General features: G+C 34.6%; 1 protein-coding gene across 1 annotated transcript; it reads right to left on the reverse strand.

The window, feature by feature from the left end:
- Window positions 1-680: 680 nt before the first annotated feature.
- On the reverse strand, window positions 681-1,692 carry LOC111514778 (uncharacterized). Its single transcript, XM_023171026.2, has one exon. The coding sequence runs from the start codon at window positions 1,491-1,493 to the stop codon at window positions 783-785; it is 711 nt and encodes a 236-aa protein (XP_023026794.2). The 5' UTR covers window positions 1,494-1,692; the 3' UTR covers window positions 681-782.
- Window positions 1,693-15,383: the final 13,691 nt, after the last annotated feature.

Here is a 15,383-nt window from a genome sequence, read left to right on the forward strand (position 1 = left end):
TTTCTAAATAAAAAAAAATTAAAAAATATTTCAGTAAATTCAGTAACTGAATTGATTATACTGAATTAAATCAAAATTATGTTTCTTTGGAAGTGCAATATTTTGCTATTCAGTTTTTCTTCTTTCTCACATTACTCTTATTCTTCAACTAACTCAACGAAACATTTCGATATGATTATTTTTATTATTTGCAATAATTTCAACTTTCAATTCAGTTTCATTTCATTTATTTTCACTTAGATTTCGAACCCATTAAAACCGTTTCAGGCAAGTTTGTCACATACATCAAAATTGTGATTTCAATCTGTTGTTTTTACTCATATGTGTGTATGTGAAAAATCTATTGAAACTATTTCAAAATATAATATAATACGAGCAGTACCTCGTTCGAAATGGTACTTCCAGAGGGTTGTTTATTCAGGTAACAAATGAAGGGGTGGTAGGAGGAGTTCAGGAGGGACCACCCCCACTACCACTTTGTTAAGAAGTACCTACATGTAACAATCGTCTCGCCACTCAATTAGTCATCAATATTGTTATTCTGAACAAATTTCTACCATTGTGTCTTTCCTTGCTACCTCACTGGTATCTCAACTCTATCAATTATTTGTTGATAATGCAGGAATAAAACAAAATACTAACAACAACATAAATATATTATAAAAATTTCCATTCGCAGTCTCAAATATTTTCCTATATACATATGTACATCATTATAAAGTTATATCAAAAATATAGTATTTACCACAGCTACCAGTAGCACATTCTCAATTTTAGAAAAATCAGTTTTCGAAATCGTCCACCTTAATTACATCAATATCCACGTCTTCACAACTAAAACTTTTTTTCGAAGTCCTGCAATTCCTCTGGCAACAACAGCTCTTATCTGAAGAACTCGGGCTTCCTGATCCAAAACATTCGTCCTTCTTGCGTTTCACTCTACGATTCTGGAACCAGATCTTCACTTGCTTCTCAGACAGCTGCAGTCTATTCGCTATCTCTATTCTTCTCATCCTCGTGAGGTAAATATTGTTTCTGAATTCATTCTCCAGTGCAAGAAGTTGATGGCTGGTATAGGCAGTTCTGATTCTCTTACTTGAGTCTTTGCAGGATGCCAGGGCGTCTTCGTTTCCACTGTTTTGATCCTGGGGAGTGGGACTCGATTCCCGGCTGTTGCTACTCGTTGGGGAAATCGCTGGGGGAAGCACTGGTGGTAAAACTGGGGCACTTATCGGATGAGTGAGAGGAAAATGTGGCCGGACTCCCAGTGACTTTGAAGGTTCAGGTCGTACTGGAGCCCTAGGCAAGTGCCTGGGTTCTGCAGCAAACATGTGTGGATACACTAGGTGAGGATTATGCTGGGCCAAATTCCACGAAAACAGGTTGAAGTAGCTCTGATAAGGCATCATAGCAGGAAGAGCCAAGTTTGCACTCGGATGTAAGTTTTTCGGTTGTTCACTAAGTAACGATTCAACTCGAAAGGATCGGTCCATTTTTATTGCTTTGTCACTCACGCTCGTTTTCACCTAAACTCTGACTACTACTGTATGCGAGATGGGTTGGCACCCTCATATTTATAGCCAACCCCTCTTTGTAGTTATTATGTAGTTATCCCTTCTCGACTAGGGTCTCCCTTTCAAATTTTGAAGAAGACACGCCTCCTTGTATTTGAAGGCGAATGAAACTTTTTAATTTTTCATAGGTCGTTATTGATAGTAGAAATTACAAATCAACTATTTTTCAATGGAAACTCGAACTGTATGAAATGATTTTACAGCTATTGGGGAGTTTGTAGAATATATATTGAAGAAATAATGAATTTTAACATGTTTGAAAATGAGGCAAAATGATTCATATACATATAATGTTTATACTTTTGAAATGTTTGTTTTTTTAAGTATTCTGTTATTCCCATATATATTTTTTAAGCGCATTGCTTTTTTCTTGGTGTTCTTGTATTGTTCTTGTATGACTGAATATTTATTAATAAATTGATGGATGTAGCTGTTACTATAAATATTTATTAGGTAACTAAGTAATCTACTCTCATCTCGAAAATATTTACTGTATAAATGTTGTCATTATTGTTTTTGCTTTTTGTTGAATACATCTTTCTTTTTATGTAGTTAAGTGAGGTGACTTTTTCTCGAAACAAGTGTTTGCTCAATTATCGAGTAGGTATCATTTATACAAAAAATTGTATTTACTGCATACATTCTCTCTCTTTTTTCATTAATTAATGATATTATTATTATTACATAAGTTATGAAAATGTTTCAAATTGTTTTTGTGACAAACTAGATCTGTTTTCGATACTGTCAAATATCTAGAAGACATGGAAACTGAAATTGTTTTTGTGACAAACTAGATCTGTTTTCGATACTGTCAAATATCTAGAAGACATGGAAACTTTGATGAAATTCTCACTGGAAATGCTATTGAGGAAACGGAAATGAGGGTTTTTTTTTAATATTTCTGTTTGTAACTTGAATCTATATTGTAGGTTAGATTTAAAATAATATTCATTCTCTTACAATTAGGATTTCAATACGTATATTTGGTGAATAATTTGAGAAGCAAAAGAGAAACTGTTGTTACATTGATTTTTTCCCTCATTTGTAGGTATATGTGAGAAACATGTATGTGAAAAACTTATAAATGTTTATGCCATCCATATTTCATTTCTTCAATACTATTTTCAGGGGAGATTAATTTTTGGGAAACTAAGGTTTCCAAATAAACAAACAATAATAATAATTCAAATCCTGTTAATCTTTGCATTGCTGCTTTAAAGTAAGAAAAATGAAGTTGGGGGTATCCACATGTAAAAAATACTTACACCCCATTATTGGTCAAGAATTATTTCTGTTTTCAAAGGTACCAAAAAAGAAATTATTGGTAGAAAATATTGCGAAAGCTTTATGATACATAAAAAACTTATGAAACATTTTATTGCTTCCTTATTTTTTTCTAAAATTTTGTTCTGCTCTGATGTGGTGTTTTTTTTGTATTATCAACCAAAAATTTAACCAGTTTCCAGTTTTCACTCTTCTTTATTTTCAATAGTTTTCGTTCAGATACAGTATTAGGTCACCAATTTCTATTATTCTTTGGTGTAAAAGTAATAAAGGTAATTGATGGAAATTATATCATCATTCCGGTAGAATGTCCCGATAAATTGAAAAAATCTGTTCAACGGAAATATTCATGGAACTGAAAATCGGGATGTTTCTACATCTTTCTGGATTCATTACATTAAGCAAGTGAAGTTATGATGAAAAATACTGGATGGAGTTTATTTCTCAGGATCTTCTCAGGAAGATCAAACTTCCTCTTGAAACCGATATTTTCAACACATCGACACGTGTTTCAATCACCAAGTGATCATCTTCAAGATGATTTCTTGGTGGTTGCGATTGAACTCCAGTAATATTCATATATTATGCATAAGAACCTTCCTCTTGGATCACTCTATCTATTGAAAAAACCCGGGACAGACAACGGAAAGCGACTTTGTTTTATATTACGTAGTGATTAGGCTAATTTATCTATGAATCGAAAAATCATTATTGGAGCCTTTTTGGTTAATATTTTTGAAAATAGTTTCACACGAGTTGTTGAAATGATTCTACTTTTCAGAGGTGTTTAAAACATTATCCAATTATTTGACATGTTTGTATCAATTCGTGTAATACCGCACTACCTGTTATTTCATTGTTTTTCTAGTTAGTTAGGACTGTGTGGATATACTTCTTCCGGAGTGATTCTTGTGTCATGCAATAGGATATTTTCTATTGTTGAATTGAACTGGTCAATACATGTTGAAAATCCATATTGAAACTCCTTAATACAGCGTGAATTAATTCAGTGCTTGAAAAAGCTACTGTATAGTGGAACACGTGTCGCGGTTTTTGTGAAACCCTTTAGAGTGAAAATCATACAATGAACTGTATTGAGGAGTTTTTTTCATTTTCTGTTGTTCTCGAATACGTTTAGATAGTTTGACAAACATTTGACGGAACGAATACGCGGGGGGTATGTCCAGAATTGTTTCAAGTAGACCAGAAGTTTATAGAGTTTCAACTTTCTGCCAAATCATTCAGAACGTTATCGTAATGAGATTTCTGGGGAATGTCATATTTTTACTATAGATGCGCTTGGCTCAGGAATAAGTATGTTTTCTTTCCTCAGAGTTATTTTTTGCAGAGTTTAACAATATGTTTGATGTTTTGTTTTACCTCGGTGCTTTTTTTGAGTTTTGTGTCTCTAACTTGCATGCTATTTTTTATTGTTATCACATTAGTAGGTTAGTTTTGAGTTTGTAATAGATTCAACGTGCTGTAACGTTTTTTATCGAGTCGCCGATATGAACAATACAAAAACATCAATTGGTTTGAATATCAAAATGCAAGGAGTTCATTAAACATCGGCAGCCTACAGAAAGAGTGTTCATTCATTAATTCAATTATTGCGCGTTCTCTTTTATTGAGTGTATCATCGCAAAATAAAATGAATTCAAACACATTAGACTTTTCGAAACATTCAACATAGATATTACCTAATACAGCTCCGCTAGAGTTGAAGTAAGCGTCGATTATTGACGGTACTTTGAATGATGAAAATTCCCTGTAGACCTTACTATAATTCCAAAATAGTAGACACTACATTCTTACAAATGACTAATTATACTAGTATAGTATTATGATAAAATACATAGAATCACAACCTGACAACAATATTTTTGTTTTAATACAATAATACTATAATGGAATTTTAGTATAATCGAATATTTTAAAATGAGACGCCTGTTCAAAAAATATATTGAATGTTTGAATTTTGCGGTCTACGTACATTTGATGCACAAAATGTGCATCAAATTTCGTATAAGAAATGAAAATAAGTACTAAAAACACTTGAAATGTTCACATCGACATCGACATCGACACATCGACATTCTATGTAAATTTTGTTAAATCTTCCTCTCGAAGATGATAACTTGATGATTGAAACACGTTTCGAGGTGATGAAAATAATGGTTTGGTGTTGAGAAAAAACTCCAGTAATATCCATTACTACACCGAAGGCTTCAAATAGTGCATAGGAAGTAGCAAATCGCTAAGAGAGCTCAAGGACATACCAAAAAGTGTATATCGGATCTGCTGCAGATATTGGAAAAACCCCTATCATGAGTGTATCATATCTGAGGGGGACTACTCTGACTTAGACAAAATGAAAATGGACTAATAACCAGACTTCGTATTGCGTTACCATAATCTATATTATTGATTAGTATTTTCCGTCTGTAAGTTCAGGAAAATCTGAGAGTATACATCTATGGAAACATCATTTTGCCCAGTAGACATAAAATGCAAAAGCAAAAATACGGGACGCAACACAAAAAATCGTCACAGTCATTATTATATTTCTTTTAATTCTCCACAATCGAAGGGCACTTCTTTCATCCAAACTTTCTCACACTCTACCAACCATTATTCTCGATTTCCGGACAAAAGATAACTAAAAATCTACTACAAGATTCTCTTGATCCGGTATTGCCGATTTCTATACTAGAGTATAATAGTAGTTGACTTTACTCGTTTTACAAATTCTGTCGTGAATGGAATTTTATGAATGGACTTTTACGACTCCCATACCTGTTGAATGATCATAGTAAAGGATCGGCTAATAATTTTTAAATGTTGTGTCCTTTGTCAACCTGTTCCGACGGGATTTATTCAACACTGACTTCAACATTTTCATGAATGGAGTTCGCTGCGTGATCCAGACTTTTGTGCACAGGTGTTGGAGATGCTTGGTGTGTAAGAGAGGTTTTTGTAAATCATCATTCACGTTTTGTGCATATTACAATGAGGAGGCACTTGAAACGAGAGCATTCCACAATCTGTTTATATATTATCGAAGACATTTCTACATAACAAAATCCAGTTTCATTAACAGTTCCAACAATGTGGAGATTATAACCTCAATTGTAAGTTTGAGATATATCCAAAAAGTATTACATATGAAACTCAAAAACGTCAAGTTTTTAAGAGCTACAACTTTAAATCTTTTATAATTTCCAAAAAGGAAAACCTAAAAGTTGATGACATGAAAATCAAATCAGAAAGACGAGATATGGTGTAACTACAGGATGAAATGAGAGATATAAATTTAAATAACAAAGCGTGAATTAATTCAAATACAGGGTGTAACTGAAAAAGTGTAAAACATTCAAAGAGGTGATTCCTCATCAAAAAAAAGATAGAATCTTTCATATAAAGAAACTTCATTGGAGTATCTCTTGTTAAGATATAGCTCCTTAAAGGGGGTACATAAAATTTGTATAACAATTTTTCACAAGCACTGAAAAAGTTACAATATTGAAATTAACGTGACGTTTTGTACTAACAAAAAAGACAATTAGCCAGTAATTTATTTAGATTACCTATGGTTGTAAGGGGTGGAAAACGCAACCCCTAAAATTTATTTCCAATGTAACTTTTTGTCTTATTATTTGTTTTCCATTTAAAAATGTATTTCCGATAGCTTGTTTCATTCTAAACAAATGATGTCTCTTGGGTTTTTTGCCCAAAATGAACCAGTTCGCAGCAAAAAATTATTTTACGAACAACTACAGAGATACATCGTCATGAATGCGAACTGGACTTATTGTTATTTTGTAGTTAGTACCTGCATTAAACGATTAAAGGTTAATAAACGAAACTAATTTATCAATAATAAAACACACAACATGTACAAATCATAGTAAATGTTCAATATGTCTACCTTCAGACATTACGCATGCGTCTAGACAACGGTGCATTGAGCCACGTATTCGCTCAAATAGTCCTGGAGTCTCTCTGATTACCCTGCACGCATCGATGATGCGGTTTCTTAAGTCCTCTACATCGCGAACAGGAGTACTATAAACCAAATGCTGTAAATGGCGCCAAATAGAAAAATCGAGCGGGCCTGTTCTGTGGTCCTCCTCGACCTATCCACTGATTTGCATGTGTTTCAGGTAAATGCTAACGTGCTACTTGACTAAAATGGGCGGGAGCCCTATCATGCATAAAAAAACATATCCCTTCTGACGCCCAAAGGAACTTCCTCCAGCAGTACTGGATGCTCTTCTCTTGAAAATTGAACGTATGCCTCACCATTTAATCGAGGAGGTAGAAAATGAGGCCCAATTAAATTATTCCCAATAACTCCGAGCCACACGTTAAGAGAAAACTGTTCTTGATGGTTGGTTTCGACAATAGCGTGAGGGTTTTCATTAGCTCATATGTGGTAATTATAAAAATTAATAATCTTGTCCCGAGAAAAACTACATTCGTCTGTGAATTCTATCGTTTTCAGAAAGTCACAATTGCTTCTGATCATTTCCAGCATCCAATTGCAAAATTCAAAACGGTTCGGAAAGTCTCGCGGCAACAGTGCCTGTACTCGTTGCAGATGGTAAGGGTATAAGAGTTGTTCCTTTAAAATTCGAAATACCGTCATATGATCAACATTTAGCTGGAAAGCAATCTTTCTAGTACTGATAGTAGGTTGTTCTTCAATCAAATTAAGTACTGCTTCCTCAAGCTGTGGTGTTCGTACTTCTCGATGGCGACCACAATCCTGCGTTATTTTGTCGAATGAACCATATTCTCGTAATCGTTGATGAAGTCGAGCAAATATTCTATGTGAAGGATGCTGACGTTGAGGATACATTTCAGCATATTTTCTAGAAGCTTCCAATCCATTCCCCTGCGACACACCGTAAACGTAATGCATATCAGCTATTTCCTCATTTGTGTATGCCATTTCAATAACAACTGAATTATTAAAGTAACAAATTAAGAACAGAAAAACAACACACAATTAGTATTAATTCAATTTCGAAAATTCACAAACTGACAGCGTCATACCAATTTGATTTTCACTATCGCTAATATCGACCTACTAGATAGATTAGTTTCGTATCGCATTTATGACGATGTATCTCTGTAGTTGTTCCTAAAATCATTTTTTGCTGCGAACTGGTTTATTTTGGGCAAAAAACCCAGGAGACATTTTTTGTTCAGAAGGAAACAGACTATCGGAAATAAATTTTTAAATGGTAAACAAATAATAAGACAAAAAGTTACATTGGAAATAAATTTAAGGGTTGCGTTTTCCACCCCTTACAACCATGGGGTAAACTTAATAAATTTCTGGCTGAGTGTCTTTTTGGTAGTACGAAACGTCATGTTGATTTCAATATTGTAACTTTTCTAGTGCTTGTGAAAAAAATTGTAATACACATTTTTTGTACCCCCTTCAAGGGGCTGTATCTAACAAAGGATGCTCCAATGAAATTTCTTCATATGAAAGATGCTATTTTTTTTTTCGATGAGGAATCACCTCCTTGAATGTTTTACACTTATTTAGTCACACCCTGTATATTGAAAATTGAAAAAATAATTATGTTCATACCGAAATATTGAAAATTCCATTCTCAAATTCATAGCGTATATATAGGTTAGGTTATGTTCAAAGTGAGTGGGTCTATTCGACCCCCCACCGCAACCCGCAGGGGTTTATTGTGGCTCACACCTATTCACACTCGACCAAATAAACCCTGCTTCTTAACGAAGTCGATTATTTTGTATCGTGAGTCGTCTTTCAGGTCAGATGGTAAGAGTTCGGCTCTGCCGAACTCTCCTTTTTTCCGAAAAAACAGGCGACCATTTGCTTGAAAGTGCTTCGTGCGCGAACATTTTTTGTTGAATTTGGCTCATCTTGAAACACACATACAGTCGACTGCTGTTTACTTTCGGGCTCATACGAGTAAATCCACGATTCGTCACCTGTCAGAATGTCACAGACGTGTTTCGAAGCACCGCGATTGTATCTTTTTAGCATTTTCTTCAACCAATGGACACGAGCCTTTTTTAGAGCGATCGGTAAATTCTGTGGGATCCAACGTTAACAAATTTTTTTGACAGTCAAATATTCATGCAATATTGCATGTATGCTGGTACCAGTAATGTCTAAGGTTGTCTCAATCTCACTATAGGTCACATGACGATCTTGCAATATCAGTTCGCGCACAGCGAACAACAACTGATATTGGACGATTTTCACGAAATTCGTCTTGGAGTTAACTACGAACACGATTGGATTCACCATACCATCGATAAACACTTGTACTTGATGAATCTTCATCGCCAAAAATCGAATTAAGTTCATCCATGCACTGTTGCTGAGTTAATCCACGTCGAAAGTTGTAAAAATAAACGCACGAAAATGTTCACGATTTATTTCCATACTGTAAACAACACAAATAGCGAGCGTATAACAAAACGTTCTGAGTACGTATAAGATTCTCTCTCTCTCTCTCTCTCTCTATTTTAGATGGTCGTTGCTTTCTATCTTCAGGTGCATATGATCAATGCTCCTCCTGTTGGTTAACAGGGGCTTCGTCGGGGGGCGCAGCGGTCTTGCACAAAGCAATGCTGCCACCCATTTTTTTCTAACTTTATATATAAAAAACACTAGTTTTTTTAACATAAAAACAATTTCATTTTTTGAAGTCACCTCCTACTTGGGAGACCTTTTGGTAATTTTTCACATATATAGCCCCCTTTACGTGGTTATCCGAACCACCCCGGCCTGGATACCGGCGTGAATAAAGGAGGCCACTTATTCATCACTTTTTCAGACACTCCACATTTCAATTTCAATACAACACAACACAAAACGGAGCCCCACGATAGCACATGGCATCCGCGTACCTTCTTTGTGGACGGACGTTATCAGCACGTCCGTCCACTACCACAGCCACCACGGAACTCTACGTATAAGATTAAAATTGTCCAACTTTACGATAGAGCTGTCAGTTGCCAAATTGCAACATTAGGGTTGCCAAATCTCGAAACATAGAAGGCAACCCTCTATTTTCAAATCAGTTTAACAAATCATAGTTCATTCTTTAATGAAAATATTTTCGTAAATCTGTATAATTTCCAACACTGACAATGCGCTCAGCAGGATGTTCTTCAGATCAATCAATCCATAGTTTTGCAATAATTCAACCATGGAAAATTCACTTATGAATGGGTAAACTCAGAAGAGTAGGCCATAAAAAGGTAAGCCAATATTGAAAGTTGTCAAATTGAAAAAAGTTTCAGGAAGAAGTATAACTGATTTTGTTGAAGTGTAAATTTCAATGAATCACTACCCATACGTGATATTAATACATCGACGTTCCTTGTGAATACCTACAAATTATGAACTGGAAAAATGTGAGATAGAACTATTAGGATTACTCGTAGATAATTTTACATCTTCATAATATAGACTTCATTTTACATATTAGTTTATCCAGTAGAGCTGATGTTCCACGCTACTCCACACCGCAATTCACACAAATTATCAACCCTAATTACTAGAGACTACTTATTGATGAACAAGTAGTTTAGAGAACAGGTACAAAGAAGGTTTATTTATTTTTACTGATGATTCTACTGAATCTAGATTCATTATAATGTTGAGGAATTTCCCAGAGAAACATTCTGAATCTTTTTAATTTATTTCACAAACCAAATTATTTTGGGCGACACTCAAACTATTCTTTTTTCAGCTGAAACGATTCATCTTAAAATAAACAATTAACGCTGTTCCAGAAAACGGAACGAACGTAAGATTTCCGCATTTTTAATGAAGCGGTATTATTCCCAGACTATGAATATGAAACCCTATTCAACTTGTCTAATTACTCCGGTACGAGAAGCAAGTTTTCACTAATCTGCATGCAATTTCCGCCTCGAAAAAAGTCATGACGGCAATCCTATTGTGCCCCTCATTACACCTGTATTTTCTCCAGGAATCGCATACCTGCAGTTCCATTTATTAAATCGTAACGTCGCTAATTCCCCCAGCTTTGTGCTCTCCGCTTTCTGCGGATGGAAGTGCTCTTCAACTTTCTATAGCTATTGTGAGAAACGGCTCTGCGAAAATGACAGAAATTTTGTTCCAGATTCACGTAAGAGTTCAGCCTCGAGTGTGGCGGCATCAATTTGAGACTCTCCACTCGATTATAGAATGAACAATCGAATCTGCAGGTTATTTCTTTGATGTCGCCGGTCCGAGATAACGGGATGTTGATATTGATGATGAAACCTCATCATCCTGGCCATCAGATTTTTTTTTCAATTGGAAAACACCGCATCAGCGGCATATGAAATATATCTAAATTATTATGCAATTATTTACATTACAGTTTAAATAAAATGTTACATTTTTTAAAGAATTCAATAATATTGTTCGTGTTGATATTTTGGAAAATTCCACTTAGGGCGGAGGGGATTCTATTTGTTTGAAGGTGATTGACAATGTTTCATGATGAATTTCATTAGTTCGGATTTCCATTGTCTGATATTATATAAAATGATTTGAAATCTCTGAAAGAACTAAAAATGAAGAATCAAAAAAATGAATAGCTGAAAATAACAATTATATTAGGCAAAAAAAAACATGAAATGAAATAATAGTGAAATAGAATATAAGTGAAAATAAAACAATTGAACAAAAATTGAAATAAAAAGTTAAGAGATTGAAAGGCAAATTACTTTACGACGTTTCGATTGTCAGTATCCCCAATCGTCTTAGGGTGACGACTGGACTGATTCCTCCGAGAGATGAATATTTATGTGTCAATCGAGTACTTTCACATATCCCCGCTTTCCATTTTCCGCTTCACTGGTTTAGTGGAAGATGACCATTTGGCGGGAGTTGATGATGGGTTTCCATATGTTGCGTATGTCTACGCTGGCTTGGCTGAATACGTTGTTGGATAACATGTAAGCGGCTTCCTTGAATTTTCTTCTAAACCAATGTTCCTCTCTGTGTAAGATTTCAGATTGGGACCTCTCGATGTTATGTTGATGGGTTCAAACATGCTCTGCTATTCCTGATTTGCTGGTTTCCCTCGCCTTGTGTGTTTCTTGTGCTTCACCTCTTAATTTCAACAACTAAGAGGCCATTGAATGTTCACATTGCTGTATAAACAATGTATTTTTGTAGCAGGTCCAGGAAGAAGAACATTTGTAAGGTCCTCTTATAGATCTGAACTCCTATGTAGTTCATGTATACAACATGAATCCACTATTACACATAACAAGTATTGAAATGAAATCATGAAAGTATGAAACAACAACAAAAAATATTTGGCGACTTCATTGATTCCAGTGGCGCATTTGCTTTTTTAACTGCAGGAAAACCCGAAAAAACCTGCAGTACCACATCATCCAAAGATCTTGATCTGCCAATGTCCTCTCTTTCATAAAACAAAATGTAGATGTTATCCAGAATCTTACAACTGGATGGTAATTTATTGTAGAGAGCAATATCTGAGGAATTACTGGCAGATTTATTCAGTCTGAATATATGTAGCTCTACTATGAATTTCAAGTACTTGGTGGAAAATATAAAGAGCAGGTAGTTTCATGACTCTAAATTTCTGGAATAAAGGTTCACATTGGTCTTTGGAGGCAACAGTAGCAATATTAGTCTGATGCATCCTACATTAAATTACACTTAAAAAATATACGAATGAAAAAAAGCACAGTAGATTCATTAGAGTATCAAAACTGATTATATTTTTCAGTTGTCTGAGAATAAAAATGAAGCTTGAAAGTTTAGAGCAGAGCTTCTTGATGTGAAACGTCCAATTCAGAGAGGGATCTGAATAAATTCCTGAAAGTTTTGTGGGTTCATTGGTACTTGTTGTCAGTGAAGGAAACGTAATATAATTCGTTTTGCTTGCATTGAGTTTCATGTTTGCTGCAAACCAAGATTCGGCATTTTTTTCAGTAGCTTCGTTTATTATCTTCTCGTTTATATTTTGATGAAAGATAGTAGTGCGAATACAGGTTGAGTTAACTAGATAGTGAAATAAGTCGTTTACGTAAATGATAAATTAAAGAGGCCCAATCACAGAGCCCTGTGGTACCCCGTATTTCATTGTTACTGGTTCTGATGTGATACCATTCAAGCACACTGTCTGTCTTGTATTTTCAAGATACGAGTCGAACAGAGCTAGGGTTAAACATCTTACGCCGAATAGGTACAATTTCTTTAAAATCAAATCGTGATTTACGCAATCAAATGCTTTTGGTAAGTTGAATGGAGTCAGTGTAGATTTCCTGCCGTCTTCGAATTATACTACTATGTTTTCAACTGCCTCAGTTATAGCTTTTACGGTGGAGGTGTTTTTCCGAAATCCAAACTGATTTTCATGAAGCAATTTGAATTCCTCAAAGTACATGGATAACTGATTTGTCAAAATCATCTCGAATATTTTTTCTGAAAGAGGAATAAGAGAAATAGGACTGAAATTATCTGGACGATAAAAATCACCAGTTTTTTGTATTGGGATAACCTTACTATGTTCGAAAATTTCTGTAAAAACATCTGCTACAGGTATAGAATTGATTTGTCAATGTAACCACTATCAAGCCTATGATATTTTTCAATATTTTAGTACTTATTTCAAAGATATCTGTGGCACTGGTGTTCTTCAAAGATTTCATCGCCGCAAGTACTTTTTCAATAATAGAAAAAAGCAGCCCTGTGTCGTTAGTATATTTACAAAAAAATCTGAGAAATAAATATTTGTCATAGGCAAGGTTCTTATAAATTTTTCCGCTATGTGACCAAAAAAACTATTGAAATAGTGAGGATGTATGACCCCTTAACACCATTTATGCCTGTCGCAAGTACAATGATCTCTATATAATATATTATCGTAATTTGTAGCGGTACTCTATATTACCCAAGTACCTTCACAAATACGTATTCGTAAATAATAGCACTCCAGTTACGTAGTTGCAACTACCCAAACTCCAATGAATGAAGAGTCTCTCAAAAGAATGTGGTTAGGGGAATGCTCTAGTCTCAGAATGACATTTTATTGGCAAAGTACAATAGAAAGACTAATCTTTCACGAAGTGGTTATTGTATAATACGTAGTAGTCTCGGGGTGGTGCATTGTGATGTTGAATAAATGTACCCCGTTGCTAATTCTTTGACGATTGACATCGATTTTGGTAGTTTCCCGCCAAGAAGTGGTGGTTTTTTTATGAAACGTGACGGAATAATGAATTGGAACATAAAATAGCATTTCCAGTTCATTATAAGTATAACATGTATGTTTGGTGAAGGTATAGTAATTTTTCATTTGATTCAGATCATCACCTGAAATCGTTGAGAATAGTCAATCTACATATATATGATGGAATTGGATGATACTCGATGAAAATCCATAATTAACGTATTCAAAAAACACTTTATCGAAAGATTTTCACTAGAAAGTATCGGAAAATCGCAACACATGTTTCGCCATACAATGGTTTCTTCAGGCGTGTCTTCACCTTTACAAATCCGTTTCATCTGTCTCAGAAGGAATACATGGAACAATATATTTTTTAATAGATTCTCGTTATAGCTGGACCAATTCATTGAGTCATCTGGTTCGATTCCCAAAAGAATTAAAGACCTTCCAGTTCGTATATTATTATGACTGGAGATGATAATGGTTCGAGTTTTCACTCTTTTCAGTTCAAGTTCATATATATATATATATATATATATATATATATATATATATATATATATATATTGACGCAACTAATTTTCCTTCATTTTGAGTACTTCAATATTAAATTTTACAAAAAGGATTTGAAGCTTTATATCTTCTATTAATTATCTGCGAGCGTTTTCGACATTTGGTAGTACTGTCATCTTCTGGCACTCCTCAAACTGCTACAGGGGTAGAATTATCAGCTCGTTCATTTACAATGACACTTTCATATCTCAGAGGTATGAAGAAATTTTAATGCAACATTTTGAACCTCTTTCGATGACTTGCCACTAATGGAGCTCAGAAAAGTATATTTCCAACAAGACGAGGATTCGCCACAGAAATTGTGTTTGTATATTTTGGTAATGATTGGTTAGCCAACCAAGGACTCAACCGTTGACTGCCAGGTCACCCAACCTAGCGCCTATGGACTTTTGAGTTGCCGAACCATTCTATATTCGAATTGAAATTCTTATTGATATCATTATTAATAATATTGTTGGTTTCATTTATTAGTAGGTAATATACTATGAATTTTTATCAGTTCTATTGAAACTATGAGTTTCAATAACTGCTGTGAAAAGCTTTCTCAACATTTGATAGCTACTTCTAAACAATTCCTTTCTATTTTATCGCAGCGTCCCGTCGTCCAAAGCCTACATGATCATAGTGTGTGTTTCGAAGTCTAGATGATGAAACCTAGAAGCTCTGTATTTCAAAGATGGCTCCAGCAAAACATCAAGTGTGCTACATTTTTGGGAAGGTAATATTA

Source organism: Leptinotarsa decemlineata, unplaced genomic scaffold (genome assembly GCF_025532065.1).
Source record: "Leptinotarsa decemlineata unplaced genomic scaffold, Ldec_3_MD MMD2_tig00026361_RagTag_RagTag, whole genome shotgun sequence".
NCBI lineage: Eukaryota > Metazoa > Arthropoda > Insecta > Coleoptera > Chrysomelidae > Leptinotarsa > Leptinotarsa decemlineata.